Source organism: Epinephelus moara, chromosome 24 (assembly GCF_006386435.1).
Source record: "Epinephelus moara isolate mb chromosome 24, YSFRI_EMoa_1.0, whole genome shotgun sequence".
NCBI lineage: Eukaryota > Metazoa > Chordata > Actinopteri > Perciformes > Serranidae > Epinephelus > Epinephelus moara.
The window spans coordinates 15,815,265-15,832,311 of record NC_065529.1 but is presented as its reverse complement, the minus strand read 5'-3'; the positions used below and the strand labels follow the sequence as shown (position 1 = coordinate 15,832,311).

Below are 17,047 nucleotides of genomic sequence, written 5' to 3'. Positions count from 1 at the left end.
TCTCTGTCTTCTCCTTCTGTGTATGGAGACTTTCTTGAAGTGCAGAGATTTGAAGAGTCTCCTCTCTCTTCTTGCTCTCATCTTGGTCTGACTTTGTGGCCTCTAAAGCCTTTTCCAAGTCTTGATGTTTTGTTGGGCCATGTGCAGCTTTCTTCCCAATGTCCTCTGTAGGCTGGTGACCTGATGCCTCAGGTTAGTGTTTTTTGAAGACAGCTTCAGATTGTCTTCTTCAGCGGCCAGAAGAGCGTGTCTGAGTGAATGTATATTCAAGCTGGGACTGAGGTACTGCTGCTGCAGGTGGAGCATACTGCTGCTGTTGCCTGGGATACTGAGTAGGGTTGCGAGGCTGCACCCTACCAGATGTCTGAAAGACATAAATACACATTTTAGCTAAAACGAGGTGCATCCTCAGTGGTAAAAAAGTACTCAGATCATCTAAAGTAAAGGTAGCAGCACCTCAATGTAAGAATAACCTTTTGCAAGTGAATATCCTGCATTCAAAATTAGACTTAAGTAAAAGTATGGAATTATTATCAGCAAAATATCCTGTGCTATTATTATTATTGGCTCATTGGATTTTAATTATTAACTATTCATTATTCTTATTTACTTTATGTCCTAAAGGGATAGTCCATAACAAATATGTACAAAATGGAAATACAAGTACAAGTAGCTGACACTTTGGTAACACTTTATTTGGACAGTCTACTCACAGAACATGTATAGAGTATTTGTGACATCTCAACAGCTTATTAGTTGAAATTCAACAAGTTAACTGTTTCACTGTGACAATTCATGAACATAGCCACATAAATAATTTAGTTGAACTATTCACTCAACCAACCTATGCAGCAGAGGTTGAGTCAATAAAATCAATGGAATTATTCTGAGAATATAGTGAATTGTCACATACACTCTTTAGATAAACATCTACAGATATAGCACATCAGTTAAGCTGTTGAAATGTTGGAAAATACTCTGTAAACTATCTGTGGGTAGACTATCCAAATTAAGTGTTGCACCGAAGTACAGTTCTTGAGTAAATGTACCTGGTTTACGTTCACCATTGTACAAGCGATAGCTGCTGCAATCGCTTGGTTAAACCTTAATGCACTGTATTCTAAATAAAATATATCTAACAGTATTTCTCTGTACAAGTCATAAGCTGTAGCATTTTGCTGTCTGGGTAAAATAAATGTATAAACAATGACATATTGACTCATCAAACTGTTTGAAAATTGAGCCACAAACCGATTGATTGTATTTGTTTAAATGCAATCAGACCTAATATAAAGAAATGAAAGAGCACGCCTCAGTTCTAGCTCAGTGCCAAATTAAATTTGCCCCCCAAAAAGTCTCTTGATTAAATGAGAAAATCTTACCCTTGGTCTCAAGTTGTCTCTTCTCTCCATGGTGAATGGATAAAATAGTTGTGTAGGAGATCAAGATTCAGTTGGTTAAAGAAAACTGTTGACAGATATTCACTTATCGTTCACTGACTGTAGCTCACCGTAGTTCACCGTAATTGACTGTCTGAGTTGACGTACTGACACATACTTCCCTTGTGTGGTGGTTCTGATGAAAATGTTGTAGAACGTTGCACCAAAGAGATTCTTTGGACCAATCACTGTATTAGTCTATAGTAAGAATAGTGTCCCAGAGGGCCTTTTCACTTTTTTTTCCACATCTCAAAATCTCAAGAAAGTTCATCAATGCTTTGAAAATGGATTATCTAGTAATCAATGGGCAAGACATGTAACCTTGGTATAAAAAAAACCCCACATGAAGTAAAATGCAGTCCATTTTCAATGCTGAACCAAAGAGGTGCCATGACCTTACAATGAAAAGTGTCAACACAAACAAGATCAATCAATTAACCTGTTGAAATGATATTGCTTAAAAAATAAATAAATAAAGGTAAATTCAAAATCCACTGAAAGATACTAAGTCTGCGTAAGTGGTAGATATTATTAGTAACTCCTGCTATGCATTTATGACGTGACTTCACATTTGTTAATGTCTGTGTAAATATGCTTTGCCACATATTTACAGCACAACGTAATATATAGGAAAAAATAAATACAAATGAACTTAACAAATGTAATTTAGGTTTGGTTGGGCTTTATCGTCCCTGATGTTGTCACAGTCCATAATTTTATTTCAGCATTTGAGAGGGACACATATGAAACGGGGTTTGGGTCCTGCATTAGACAAATCTGAGTATCTGAATTCTGGTAAATTTTTATGCACCAATTTGTGCCTTTTCTGCATCAATTTAGGATGCAAATGTCTCTTATTTTTGTTTTTATTGAGGGCTAAAAATGCACAAGTCCTAAATATAGAGGAGTACGTGTGGATACAGATGTACCAGTGTTCAGCTCAATGAAAATGAATAAATAAATGTATGAATAGCTTCATGTAACGTTAGTTTCTCCTGAGCGCCGGTAGAGGATGATAGAGATAACTTCACAGCCGCTATAAATTCAGCCTTTTCGTCCTCTCCCGGCTGCCGTCGCCGGTCCGGGCTGCCCTAGTGAACCATAGATATATCTATGCTAGTGAACGACAGCAGTCCGTCCACTGTAACATTACCGTCAGCTAGCTGTCTTTCTAGCTAGACACAAACATGGCGAATGTGGTACTGGAGTTTAAGGCTTCAGCCGGTGACTCCGAGCCACAGAGTCGCCCTGTCCTGTTCATCGGACAGCTGCCCAACCTGCAGAAAGTCGGCTGGAGCCAAATTAAAGGAAAACTGCAGCCGGTCGTTAGCAAAGAGGTAATATTGTGAATGAAATGGCAGCTACTGTTAGCGCTATGCTAACCCAAGAAAGCGCTAGCTAACACCGCTAGCTAAATTAATGTAATGTTAACGTTAACGATACTTGAACACCATTAGCTAGCGAGCTAACGTTAACTAGTCTCATAAATATAACACTTATTAATCAGTTTGTTAGGCTAATAAACTAGTATTGATGTAGCTGTAGAAATTAACAAGACGTTAACTGTCTTGTCACCGATAATTATTTTCTGTAAGTTAGTCAGTGGAGAAGTGAATTTCAACGTCAGTCTTGTTAATTATAACAAATAATATAGTGTCTAACTTAATTGCTTAATAAACATTAATGCAAGTTGTTGGATCTTAACTAGCACTTTACCAACACCACTTCATTTACTTTTTAATCAAAACATTTTACAATTGTTGAGTTGAGGTTGAATTTTCCATTTCCAGGCTTTGAGAGAAATTCATTTCCCAGATAATGGCAGCATTGTATGGCCATAAGAGTAATGTTCTTAAACTGGGGGACATTTTGTTCATGTAGTTTTTTCAGGGTGGCACTGAAAGGTCCAGTGATCAGACTCAGACAAAAATACCCTGCTGTCATGGTATCTAATGGAGCTCGAAGCAGACAGTCGTGCAAAGTCCTCACAGGTGCTTGTGCAAAGGTGAGAGCCAGTCTATAAAGAGAGACTTGAGAGAGGGAGTCTGTGAGGTCAAGGAAAGGTCTCCTGTCAGTCCCAGAGCCTCTCAGTATCCTCCGACAATGATTAACCAACATTATTTTCTAATTGTACTGCTCTAATTGTTCCTGGGTGGTGAAAGGTCTTTGCAGTACTTGAGCTGGTAATTATGACACTGTTTGGCTGCACCTTCTCATTTTTAAAACGCCTCGTCACATTTTCCATTCACATATTGAATGATTTCCATTTGCTATCGGTCGGTTTAGATGTTGGGAAAAATTAAGCATTCAGCAATCTTTAAAGCTATCAAACTTCGCACACACGTATAGACACATGGATGAGTCTTACAGTCTTACATGGTTCGTGGCAAACAGTTAACAGTTGACTTTCTTGCCCTAAACAGTGATATATAGAAATATTGTCCTGGAAGGTAGTGTAGTAGCTGCAGACCAAGCTTTCTCATTTGCCTCATTAAACTTTAACCATGCAAATGACTGTAGAGTCTACATGGATTGATTATTTCATTATAGATGAATGTGCCAATCATTTTAGATTAGTTGTTTAGGCCTGGAAATTGGTTAAAAAATGCCCCAAACAATTTTCCAAATCCCAAATATATTCAGTTTACAATCTCATAAAACAAAGAAAAGCAGCAGTCCACACAAGGAGAAGTTGTAACCAGGTAGGCTAATGTTAGAAAGCTTTGCTTGATAAATGATTTAAATGATTAACCAGTTATCAAAATGGTTGCAGATGAATTTCTCTGGCAATCTGATTGATTAAAGCTGCACCTGGTTACTTTTATAAAAAAATAACCTCTTGTCATATTTGCTGAAACTGTAACTATATTCACAAAGTAGTCCATGAGACACTTTCCTCCTCCTACTGCTTCTAATGGCAATTGCTAGAATCTATCATGACTGTTGGAAAAAAGAGCAAATTGACTACAACAACATCCAGGCAGCGCTGATCAAATTTGAATCAGTATTCTGTTTATGCATTGCCTATTTCTGGCCTCATATGTTTTCAGAAACATATTTTAGTGTGCTGTTTATCTTTTAAATGGAGAAGGTTTGTTCCATATGGTAGGTGGTGCTCTGTTTGGCTATTTTCAACATGGCGCCCAGGTCACAAACTTTATCATTTTACAGTCAAACAGTACACAAAAATATGTTTCTGAAACTGTTTTAGATGAGAAATAGGCAATGCAGCAACACAATCATGATTTATATTTGATCAAAGCTGCCTAGTTTGACCAATTGACCACAGTTAACGAGCAGTGACTGGCATGATTGGTTGTTTTCGTTCACGTGCTGTAATGCCATAAAAAGCACTACAAGAAAGCAGAATAGCGTGATTTTTTTTTTTCCCCACAGATTATCTGTCTCATTTAGTGCTGTGTGAATATAGTGGCAGTTTCAGTAAATATGTCAGAAAGTTATTTTTATAAAAGTTACCAACCACAGCTTTAATCCACCAATTGTTTCTGCGCTACTGTTTCAATAGTAAATCTTAAATGTCCGTTTTGTCTCAGATCTGGCAGGCAGCTCTCGGCGCTTTGAACCCGAACCCCACGGACAGCTGCCCTCTGTACCTCAACCATGCTGTGGTGGCTGCCCTTCCTTCACGGGTCAGCAGGCACAACAGCCAGTCCTCTGCTCACTTTGTGTCCCGTCTGGTCCGTTCCTGCCTGCCTGGGGGGAACAACCGCTGCATTGTGGTCAGTGTCTCCAGAATTTTATTTGTTCTTGTCTGTTGCATAATAGTTAGTGAGTGTGAAGCGAATTTCTTTCTTTTTCTCACCTCCTTCAGGGAGCAACTTTAGCTACAGAGCAGATCTGCTGTTAATACAGGTTACCATCCTTCTATGACTCCCTCTGGGAGTCCTATGGCACTTAAATCTGGGTCACCCAGTAGAGGGATAGCTTATGTAGCCAAGTGACTGATATGAGTGTTTCTGTCCTCCTCAGATGGTGTGTGAGCGTCCAGATATGTTTGCGTCCGCCTGTGCCGTCGCCAGGGCCTTCCCCCAATTCTCTCGCCGCTCCTCGTCTTCACGCAGGGCAGAGAAGAAACATGTCGCTGTAGAGTTTTTGATTGTTGGGCAAGAGAGCAGTCCTTTGGATGTAGCAGAACTTGAGGTACTTCCTTGTTCTTTTTGGTTGGTTTGGTTTTGCTCTTTGTTTGCTCATCTTTTTGTCTTTTTTAACATGATCTTTCAGGACCAGTAGAAATAATATATTTTTGAACCATTATGGTTTATGTTCACCACAGTTTGTCATAACTTAAGGCTTTTCTTCTCTTCAGTGTCTCACCAACGCTGCTCACGGAGTGCGGATGGCAGCTCGGATTGTGGACACACCGTGCAATGAGATGAATACAGATCACTTCTTGGATGTAAGTAAAACTCCACCTTTTTGTTGATGTTGTTGACTCCACTACAGGAACATTTTGATGCAGCACCCTGTCACTGACATTCATTTCTGTTTCAGGAGATCAAGGCTGTGGGAACTGACCTTGGAATAACTCCAGTGATCGTTCGTGGAGAGGAGCTGAAACAAAGAGGATTTGGAGGTAACATGCCTGTATACGTCTCTTTATGTCTATGATTAGCTTATATTTCAACAACTCACCTGCTAGAACAACGGGTTAACTGTATATGACCTTTTTCATTGAATGTTTTTTGTTGTTGAAAATGGCAACAGTCACTTAAAACAAAGAATATGGATGCATTAAAGCTAATTTTGCTCTGTTGCTCAATTTTATTTATATATAAACTAGTCCATACCCGGGGATGTGTTATGTATAGAGGAATAAGAAATCAAAAACAGTGTATTAGAGGAGATGCAAAATCAGAGCACTGTAAATGCACTGTGTAATAATTATTAATGTAAGACAAACAATGCACACTGTATTTAGAAACATGCTTTATGGCAAAATACGTGGAGCATAGTTTTGGCTGACGGCACGGAGGCACGTGCGTGCGTGGGGCCGTGCGCGGGTACACACATACACACGCAATACGGAGAAAGAATGAAAGAAACAGTGCACAGCGCAATGTTTAGTTTGTAATGTTTGTAGGCTAATGTCAGTAAAGTGAAAATATGTAATGGCTGGCTCGCGCACACAGACACAGACGCGCGTTCGTTCAGTTAAATAATTACCTTAGTCTTCAGCAAGTGTTGGTGCTTGCAATTGCATACCTTAGTCTTCAGCAAGTGTTGGTGCTTGCAATTGCATGTCCCAGCCATAAACTGTGGTCCGAGTGCAGGTGTTCTCCGCGCATGCGCAGCTCGCGCTGCTAATGGTGCTCACAGTATGAATGGGTAGTGGGAAAAAAACGCGAATATAAACAGTAAAAATGTGGGGAAAATGCAAAAACGGCATCGTGGCTGTCTGCACATGACCAAGATGAATATATAAATAAAATGTAGTATTTATTTACCATCTGCTATTTTAGAAATCATTATTCAGCAACTAACAAAAGTTCATTAATCATAAGATAAATTGCCTTTGCATTCATCCAGTCTGAAACTTAATTAACTTTAATTTTATTTTTTACTTTGCCTCGACATTTTTTATTAAATCCAGTAAAACAATTTCATCCTTCCCAAAATATTAAACTCTTATTTGAAAAAGCTTAATTTCAGTATCGGGAAAACAACGTGCCTCTATAGAGCAAAAAGCCCATATATCTGTCCTTATCTAAGACATGACAAATCCTCAGATTGATCATTGGTAGTTAGGATTATTTATTTGTCTTCTTTTTTTTTTTTTTTACTGTGTCAGGCATTTATGGAGTTGGCAAGGCAGCAGAGCATCCTCCTGCATTAGCAGTCCTAAGCCACACACCAGAAGGTGCAACCCAAACCATCGCATGGGTGGGCAAGGGCATCGTGTACGACACTGGAGGACTCAGCATCAAGGGAAAGGTACCCCCATTTTTCCTCTGGAAATGTGTAACTATTTTGCATCATGAGCATCATTAGCATTGTTATGCTAATGCATGGGAACATCACTGCAGTAATTATATAGTGAAATGGTTCAAACCTGCATATTATTATGTTTTACCTCTCTGCATTTATGGTATACCATACAGGAATTTCCTAAAATACGATGTTAAGACTCTAGGGATGAGTCGGCATAAAAAATTTCAAACCAGTTTGAGAATAAGATAAACAGCTCACTGGACCGATACACCGCATTTTATCATGAGGTGTCTTGCTTGATTCAGCCATAGATTGTAAATTAAGATGTTCCTCTATGGGTATAAAAACCTAAATACACACTGCCGCTGTATTTAGTTTTTTTTTAGTAAAATAAGGACACATGTTGAAGATAATTCCTCATTTGAACATCATGAATCAGCTGTTCATGTTACCATCTTGATGCTTTAAAAGGGAACAACAGGAATAAAAACAAACAGGGTGTCTGACTGAAGTTTAGCTCAAAACGATGCACTGCATCTCTCACGGACAGTAGGGACCCCTCCAAAATGTCAGTGTTTTGGCCCATTCACTGAACACCTTTCAGACTGCTGCCTTGAAAAAACTGAACTCTGCAGTCGTCTTGGTGATCCTCGAACCTGCACGCTATGATCTGCTAAGCTTTAAGCCTATTCGCAGTAATCCGTTCACATGTAGTTGCTGTTGCATGCAGCAGTTTATGTAGTAGTGTCATATGCAAACATAAAATTAGAGTGCAGATAAGATCCCATTTCATCACATGTAAATATGTTTTTTGGGGGTTTTTTTAGACCACAATGCCAGGGATGAAGAGAGACTGTGGTGGAGCTGCTGCCATTTTGGGAGCTTTCAGAGCTACTGTCAAACAGGTGAGTTTGTGGATTATCCCTCAGCAGCTGTCACAGCTGTTCTAGCCTCCTCTGTCTCTCTGTAGCAGAGTTATTTTAATCAGACTCTCTCCTCTGTTTGCTCTAGGGCTTTAAGGATAACCTCCATGCAGTGTTCTGCCTGGCAGAGAATGCAGTTGGACCTACGGCCACACGTCCTGATGATATCCACACTCTCTACTCTGGAAAGTGAGACCATCTTTAATGATAATAATATTATAAAACTGCCTGATTTGATTTGTCTGTGCCCTCACAGTATGATTGCACATAAATCTGTCATCTGTGTGTGTTTTTTGCTCAAGGACAGTGGAGATCAATAACACTGATGCCGAGGGCAGGCTGGTGCTGGCAGATGGAGTAGTGTATGCCAGCAAAGACCTGTCAGCTGACATTATTCTGGACATGGCCACACTGACGGGGGCACAGGTGGGTGACTGTATTTCCAACCTCTATTACAAGTCAGTAAATATGGACTCAAAACATTGGCACCGTTTTATTCTATTTTTTTAATCAACACAGTCCTCAAAGAGAGCAAAAGCAACAATGAATTTAGCCTCCTAACAAGTATTGTTTTTGTATCTAAAACTTCTTTGTGTGTCTTTTTTTTTTTTTCCCAGGGGATCTCCACAGGGAAGTACCATGCAGCTGTGATGACTAACAGTGAGCAGTGGGAGGTTGCGTGTGTGCGCGCCGGCCGCAGCAGTGGAGATCTCGCTCATCCTCTGGTGTATTGCCCCGAGCTGCACTTCAGCGAGTTCACCTCTGCCATGGCGGACATGAAGAACTCTGTGGCAGTAAGTGACAAACTACTAATTCATCAAAACCAAATCCACAAAGGTCATGGAAATCTGATGTACCGTAAAACTTCAGTTAAACGCCGAGGTACTCGCCAGGTGTGGCTACACGTTTTGACAAATAAACCCAGGTCTCCATTACATGGCTAACTGTTATATATTAATATTTAACCTCTTGTGAATATGGACATCCATCCTATCCATCCCCACCACCATTAGCTTGATTACATTCTCCACAATTGAATCGATCAATTCATTTTACTGAAACCATGAGCACCATGAGTATTGTTGATTCAGATTTATGTGCATGGTAAAGGAGAGACCAAAAAAGTGGTGACTTCCTACCTTCGAAGCAGTCATAGAATCTGAATATGTGTCCATTCCTTAATTATTTTTATTCCTTCTGTCCGTAAGGGTCCACCGAACAAGAGGATCAAAATGTTAATTCATCTGAGTTGTGAATATGGTTTTAAGAGGATAAAGAGGTGTTAATGTGGGTATGCCGTAATACTCCGATGCCCGAAAACGAGTGTTTTAAAATCTGTCTCTCTCTCTGTCCATTTGTCCCAAATATACACAGGTTGAGTTCAGTTATTGAAACAAATGAATGCTCAGGCTATTTAGCAAAGTTTTACAGTATCTGACAGTTTGGAGGACTACAAAATTAAATTGTGTACTTTAAAAATACACTAAAAGAAGTACACTAAATAGGCTTACTGGCACTTGTTTTTAGACATTGTCCAGTGTCATTGTAGCTCACTGTTCTTGCATCTCAGTTATCTTTTGCACATTGTGCTAGGGTCAGTACAGGTTTTCACTGCTTGGTTGGTCCAATTTAAAGCTTACAACAACCAAGGCACTTCTTTTTGTTCACATCAGAGCCTTGTCGGAATATTTATTGGTGGAGACTCTACCTTGAAGGCGACAAAGTATCTGGAAACTCGAGTTAATCTTGCTCTTTTGACATGGATCGATGTAGATAAACAGGGTAGAGTAGCTGTGCTTGATCATATACAGGTGGTAGGTGATGCTGTGTGAATTGCTAAACATAAAATTTTGATTTTCAGTAAATCTGCATAAATGGTTGGCGTGTGCACCAAAGGCAGAATGTAATTTCAATGACAAGTATTACCTGGGAGGCAGCACTTGAAAACCAGTAACAAATGACTAATTTCCACCACATGGTTCTGCTTGATTTGACTCGCTTTTGGTATATTGGTATCCACTAGGTGTTTTTCTTTATTTCATTTTTCACTGCAGATCTCCGTCAGTGTAGGTGGAATTTTCAGCTGTTTGCTGTTGTGACGCTCCTTTTAGCCTTTTTAGTGTACTTCTTTTAGTGTATTTGTGAAGTAAACAATTATATTTTTTGTCCTCCAAACTGTGACATCATTCTCAATGGAATGCGCGCTGGATCCTTTCATCGGCAATCAAACAGAGGGACATCTGCTCTGCACTTCATCAGTGGTACTGCATAGTGTGTGTAGCTTACGGTGTAGTTTTGCAGGCTAAGTGAATAAAAAAATTATATCTGCTATTTATGATTTAAAAATGGTGGGTTTGTGCACGCAGTCCCATGTCACTCAAGTGATGATTCTCTGCGACCAGTCACTGGTCTGCAGTGTTTCAACTGATCTTCCAGTATCGGCTCAACTTGCTTTAAACCTCAACCAAGGTGGTACCAAAAAACGTACCAGGCACTATTTATAACTTTTGACAATGGAAAACTAAAAAAGAACATGTAGAGTTGAATCGAGCCGTGCCGTACCATGCAATGGAAATGTGAAGTTAGTGTAGAGATCACAAAGTATTTCAAGTAGGATATTTGTTTGATGACCGACGTTGTTATTTATTTTGAGGAGTTGCAGATGTTTATCATCCTTCTTGTTTTGACAGGACCGAGAGAACGCCCAGAGCTCCTGCGCCGGCCTCTTCATTGGTTCCCACTTGGGCTTTGATTGGCCTGGTGTCTGGGTCCATGTTGATATCGCCTCTCCTGTCCATGCTGTGAGTAACTGGGAATTGGTGTCAAACAAATATTGTGCAATCAGTTAGTGCTCTGACTTTCACCCTGAAGCAAATCAGGTGATAATCATAACTTAGTGAAGTGAAAGTTTTATTGGTTGCATGATATGTCGTGGCTTCAGTTGATAAAGACAGACGTGTACATAGAGCTATACAGGATCACATAAATCCAACTTTTGATATCAAACCTCCAGCCAAGGACTAACTGAGCTTAATATTTTTTCACCACAGAGCAATGGAAATACATATTATAATGGTACAAAGATATTTGTATCTGCGTATGAGTTATTGTATGTCTTGATGCAATATCAGCTGTGGAAAATATTCTTGTCATTTTATTGACTCAGTAACCTGAAAGAAGAGAGTCAGCAGAATGTGTAAGGAAGTTGGCTGCTGTGACGCATCACATGTCCTCTTGGTTTGACTAAAACTCATGTTGATCATTAAAGAATAGGCCGACAGGTTTTCAGTCAGGTGCTAACATGAACCCTGAAACAGGTTTTTCCTGCTGTAGTCATTCCTCCTGTTCATACTGACAAGGCCTAGGTGCATTTAAGTGGCAGTTTTTTCCTTTATACCTTTCTGGCATTTCAAGTTTTACGGTATATGACGGTATTTGTGTAATCAAACAACTGTCAGCGTTCATTCAAGCTGGGCAGAAAGAAAATTAAACTCTCTAAAATTGTCTCGGTTAGTCCTTCCACTGTTCCAACTATCACCAGCACTGGTTTGGTCGAAATAAACCATTAATTCACAGAGTTAGGTGTGAAAATATGCTGGTTTTACATGGCGACCTCCCTTTGGCATTGCTGGCTTTATTGTTGTAACATCATCCCCACCACTCAGTCACCCACCGTATTTCTCAGCTCAGCTGCCTGTTCCACCAGTAGAGAGACTGACCTCTGGTGGAGTGTGCTGTGCACTACAATATATCACCTGAAAACAGGATCTCTACATGAGTTAAACAGAAAAACATGTTTTTGACTGTATTGAAAATCATACTTTTTGGGATTTTTTAATACCCTGATATACCATAATGTTGGGTTCACACTGGACCTGGAAATGCCACAAAACGCACTGACTTTCCATGAAACGCTGCCTGCTACTTTTGCCACCCAAGTTTAGCCATTGGGCTGTTTACTGTAGATGTGCCGCAGTGCCAGTCTCCTTGCCTAGTGCAGTCTGCAGTGATAATTTCGGTGTCTGGTCACATACACACATAAATACGCAGACCTATGTGTGTTTAGAAAAATGCAGAAAAACACAATTGCTTGCTGAACAGCCAGGCAACTGGGCGCTTCCACTGCAAGTGTGACCAAGCCTGATACTGGCCATTAAAAGATCTGCTCCTAATGCACATTCATTTTATATAATGGGGGACAAAATCCACAGTGGTTGGTCTGTGCAAAAAAAAAAGTGTTCAAAAGTTTACTTGAAAATCAGTGAACCTGATTATCAGACTGTTTAACTATTGCAGTGACTGTTAAAAATGGGCCTGTTGGGAAAAGGCCGATTGCTTGTCCTCTGATATTGCTGCTTGTAGAGTTGTACCGATGCCAGTATCGGAAATGCCTCCGATGGCTGCACTTTAACCTGTGTCTTGATCTGTGTCAACACTGGATAATAATTAAAAAAAAGGTTTTATGGCATTAACTCTACTAATATGTATTTATTTCTAAATATTTTACATAGAGTTTTAGGAGTTGAGACATACAGCAATTCATATCCCATCCATTTTTATTTTACGCGCTGGTATCGGATCAGTACTCGGTATCTGCAGATACCTAAGGTTCAGGGATCGGAATCAGTATCGGGAAGGGAAAAAATGGTATCGGTACATCTCTAGCTGCTTGCAGCGTTCTTGAGAATCGCTCATCCAAACAACTTCACACTTGACACTGGGCTTCCTTGGATCCTGAGCAATACACCTGCCATGACATAGTTGTAATGCTGGAGTATATGCATCATTTGCTGACAGCTAGCTGTTTGGGACCAGGCTATTTCCAAGAATAAAGGCATTCATTCAGAAGGTTACATTGCTGATGCTTGAAATGTTTGAGTTTGCTACAGTGTAACATCACCAGCCTCTCTTTCTTCTTCTGTTCTTGAATGTACTGTAGCGAGCGACAGAGAACGAGCTGTACCTAGCATGCCCTTCAGCAGTGTAACAGTTAATAGGGACCCTCTCTTTTACACTATACAGTGTGGACGTAATGCACAACTAATAAATATGTCCCACAGATCTCAACAGCTTGCACTCCACACTGCACTTCCTCAGGCTCTCAGCAATACACCTGCCATGAATGAAGTCGATTGGATGAATGGTTTTCATGGAAAAAAAGAACAGACAGACAGAGACTCCTTCCATTTTAGTTCGATATGGTTTTCATGTGGTACAGAAACTAGTTGAGCCTGCAACATTTATTGAAACACCAGCTTCCTCTGCGGATAGGCTGATTTCTGCTGCTCGGGCGTTATGAAACTCATAATACAACACTTTGAAAGGAAGTAAAAGCAGCTGATCTCACTGATCGTGACTGGGGCTCTGTTATACCTGCTCATTATGTATTACTTTAATTCAAACATTCCTGCAGGTGTGTCAGGATTGTGCCAGCCTCTCATATTTAAAAACAAAAAACAAAACCCTGTTCTATCCTGGTCCTGTGATTCAGCTCATAACAATTTGTCTGATAATCACTTATGGCACGGTCACAATGAGCAAATGCAGGTGAGTGCCTATCACCTGCTGAGGTGATATTCATGTTGAATGTGGGAGGTGCCAGGTATGACGCACAGAAGTTAGTTAAGAGTAAAGTTAGCTTGCTAGCTAATGTAAGCTAGCTAATAACTGGGTTCTCACGGATTCTTAAAAAGCCTCAAAGGCATTTGAATTCATTTACCTAAAATAAGGCCTTAATTAGTATTTAATGTCTTAAATCACTCTTTCAAAACTCTTAAAAAAGCTAAGACATAAGAAGTACGGTTTTATAAATCGTTTTTTTCTGGCATTGCATTGTAAAATCTCAATAATTGGTAACCTACATATATATTTTCTTAAACAATTTACGGCATGTTTCTTGCATTAGCATCACACAGATCAGGATAGCAGAACCAGCAGCACTCATTTTACCCTGGACAACATGGGGAATTTTGAATTTCAATCGAAGATTTAGTGGCATGCCTGAAACCAATACAAGGCAGTGCATACCAGGCTCAGTGTACTTTTTGCCAATTCTTTTTTTCAAAACTCATGGTTGGGTTCGAGGCAGTGGAATCCCACATGCAGAGTGAGGAACACAAAATTACCCAAAAAACTTGCCAACAAACAGCGGGTATTTCCAAGTTCTGTTTACCCTCGTCTCCGCCCCGCAATGAAAAAGTCACATTTTATGTTACAGTAAACATTTGGGCAAAATGTTCTGTAACCCTACAGAACTGATCTCAGTTCATGTTTTTTTTTCCTACTATTTTGCTCATTGTAAAATAGGTCTTAAATGTCATTCTGAGTGGCGTTAAAGTCTTAAAAACCTTGAAAATAATGCTGGGACTTGGCCGGTCGGAGTTCAACAAAGTTGAACTTGACGTAATGTGAAGATGCAGATTCGCTTTGCCACCTAGGGGAATGTTTATTCTTTCTCTGTGCACATTGAAGGGTAGTGGAGTTTACCAGTGTTAATTTTGCTCATGTGTGAGCGTACCTTTATAACATACTGAAGCCTGCAGTATATATTTATCCTTCTCACCAGTTCAGTTTTGCCTCAGAAATGATTTTACAACTTCGATTTTAGACCAAACAAAGTCTCATGTTTCAGTCACAACCACTCTGAATGAAAAAGAGAACTTTACTGGCAGTGGAATTAAGATAGCTGCAGGGTAAGTTTACGGTAACAGCGCTGGAATCTGACCTTTATTTTTTGTCTTATGTTCGGTCTCTGCAGGGGGAGCGTGCCACAGGATTTGGTGTTGCTTTGCTAATGGCCCTGTTTGGCCAGGCATCCGATGACTCCATGCTGAACCAAGTGTCTCCTCTGGGTGCAGCCACCAACATGTCTGAAGACCAGATGGAGCGCGACTGCAAGAGACGAAGACTGGTGTAGGACACATGCCACGGTTTACTCCCCAAACCCTGACCGCTCCGCTGCCTCCACACACCGAAACCGTTGAAACAAGTGCTCATCCGGTTAGAATTAAAACATTTTAAACTGTGATCCTGTGTTTGATTAAATTTCACTGAATAAAACAGTTAATCAAAAGTAAATCAGGTGTGTTATACATGATGAAACACAGGCCTTCATTTGTCCTCATGACTTGGAACTTGCTGCACTGATCAACTCCGTAGCTTCTCCATCTTTCAGTTGCTCTTGAGGAAGATGCATTGATTATCATGAAATCTGAAAAAAGCAGGTGGTCTATCTTCATGTCAGATTAATTAACCAATCTTAATTTTGTCCAGCAGTTATTCTTTATAAATGTTTATATTTTACGTTGTCAGTACACCTAATGTCAGTTCAAAGTTTTACCTCATAAAACCTTGTTTTTTAAATATCCACCTCATCTGCAAGCATTGTTGTACGTTGATACTTTGATGCAAATCAAGGATTATACATTATTATACATGTCGTCTTTGTGAAAAATACTGCATCAGGATCAGCAAAGCTAAAGTTTTCTGTTTTGGTAACCACTGCACTTTGTACTCACCCTGTGTATAGTTGGATTGTGTGATCTCTGGACCAAACTGAGGAGTGAGTGCGTACTGCGGTTTTTAACAGTTTCACAACGGTGTCAGATGAGTAACCGACAGGCAGTGCCACAATATGCTTTGTCAGCACAAAACACACAAGATGTTAAGTGTAACTTCAAGTATTAGACAAAATCCAGCAAAAGTATGATGTTTTTCCACTCTTGTGACAATCATGTTGTCCTTCAATAAAGGCGGTGCCATCTCACCTTTGTTTGGATGTGAAATAAAATACAGAATGCTGACAAAAATGTCTCAAGTCAAAGTACATGTATCAGCTTTTTTGTTTTGGTGGGAGAACTCCCATCTGCTGAGAGACGTGGTTAAATGATCAGGAAAAAGCTGTCAAGTGGACATTGAGTTCAGATTTCTTCCTCAGGCAAGAATCAACTTGCACATTCACCACTTAAAAAGTTTTATCCCACCTAAAATTAACTTCAGTAATTGATAGCGTCACACATCACATGTTGTTACATTTGCCAGATTTTACTCTTGAGTTTCTGTTAAAAGGGTTTTTTGTTACACAGCTCTGCTGAAGCCTTACTCTAGACCACCAGTCAACATCAGTCTGTCATTATTTAAAGTTGTTCAGACCCCAAAACAGCCAGTCAGCATCAAACTTAAAGGTCCAGTTTGTGGGATTTAGGGGGATACTGTATATTGGCAGAAATTGAAAATAAGTGTGTTTTCTTTAGTGTATAATCACCTGAAAATAAGAATTACTGTGTTTTCATTACCTAAGAATGAGCTATTGATGTCTACATAGGGAGGTCCTTGTCCACAAAGATCGCCATGTCGCATTGCCATGTTTCTACAGTAGCCCAGATCGGACAAACCTAACTGGCTCTAGATAGGGGCATTCGAATTTTCACGTTGGCCACTGCAGTTAGAAGCCCATCCACAATGAGTGTCAGAAAAACACAGATTTTTTAAAAGTAAAAGTCCTTTATTCAGTGTTTTTACCAGTTTAAATCACTGGTCTGTTTGTTTTGGAGAGGAACAGAGCTCTGCAGATAATTCAGCTCCCAATAAAAACCTCCTGATCGTAATCAGAGAAAAAGGGTGAGCACACATCGGCAGTAAAGGAGAACTGCTTATTTGTAACATGAAACTGCTTCATTCAGTCTTTTTACCAGTTTTAATCACCTGATCCATTTGTTTTAGGGAGGAAAAGACATC

General features: G+C 39.8%; 1 protein-coding gene across 1 annotated transcript; it reads left to right on the top strand.

The window, feature by feature from the left end:
- Positions 1–2,552: 2,552 nt before the first annotated feature.
- Positions 2,553–16,076, top strand: npepl1 (aminopeptidase like 1). The gene is made up of 12 exons (XM_050038571.1): positions 2,553–2,776; positions 4,994–5,179; positions 5,430–5,600; positions 5,767–5,856; positions 5,952–6,033; positions 7,249–7,391; positions 8,216–8,293; positions 8,400–8,500; positions 8,614–8,737; positions 8,929–9,105; positions 11,002–11,112; positions 15,069–16,076. The coding sequence occupies exons 1-12, from the start codon at positions 2,627–2,629 to the stop codon at positions 15,225–15,227; spliced, it is 1,572 nt and encodes a 523-aa protein (XP_049894528.1). The 5' UTR covers positions 2,553–2,626; the 3' UTR covers positions 15,228–16,076.
- Positions 16,077–17,047: the final 971 nt, after the last annotated feature.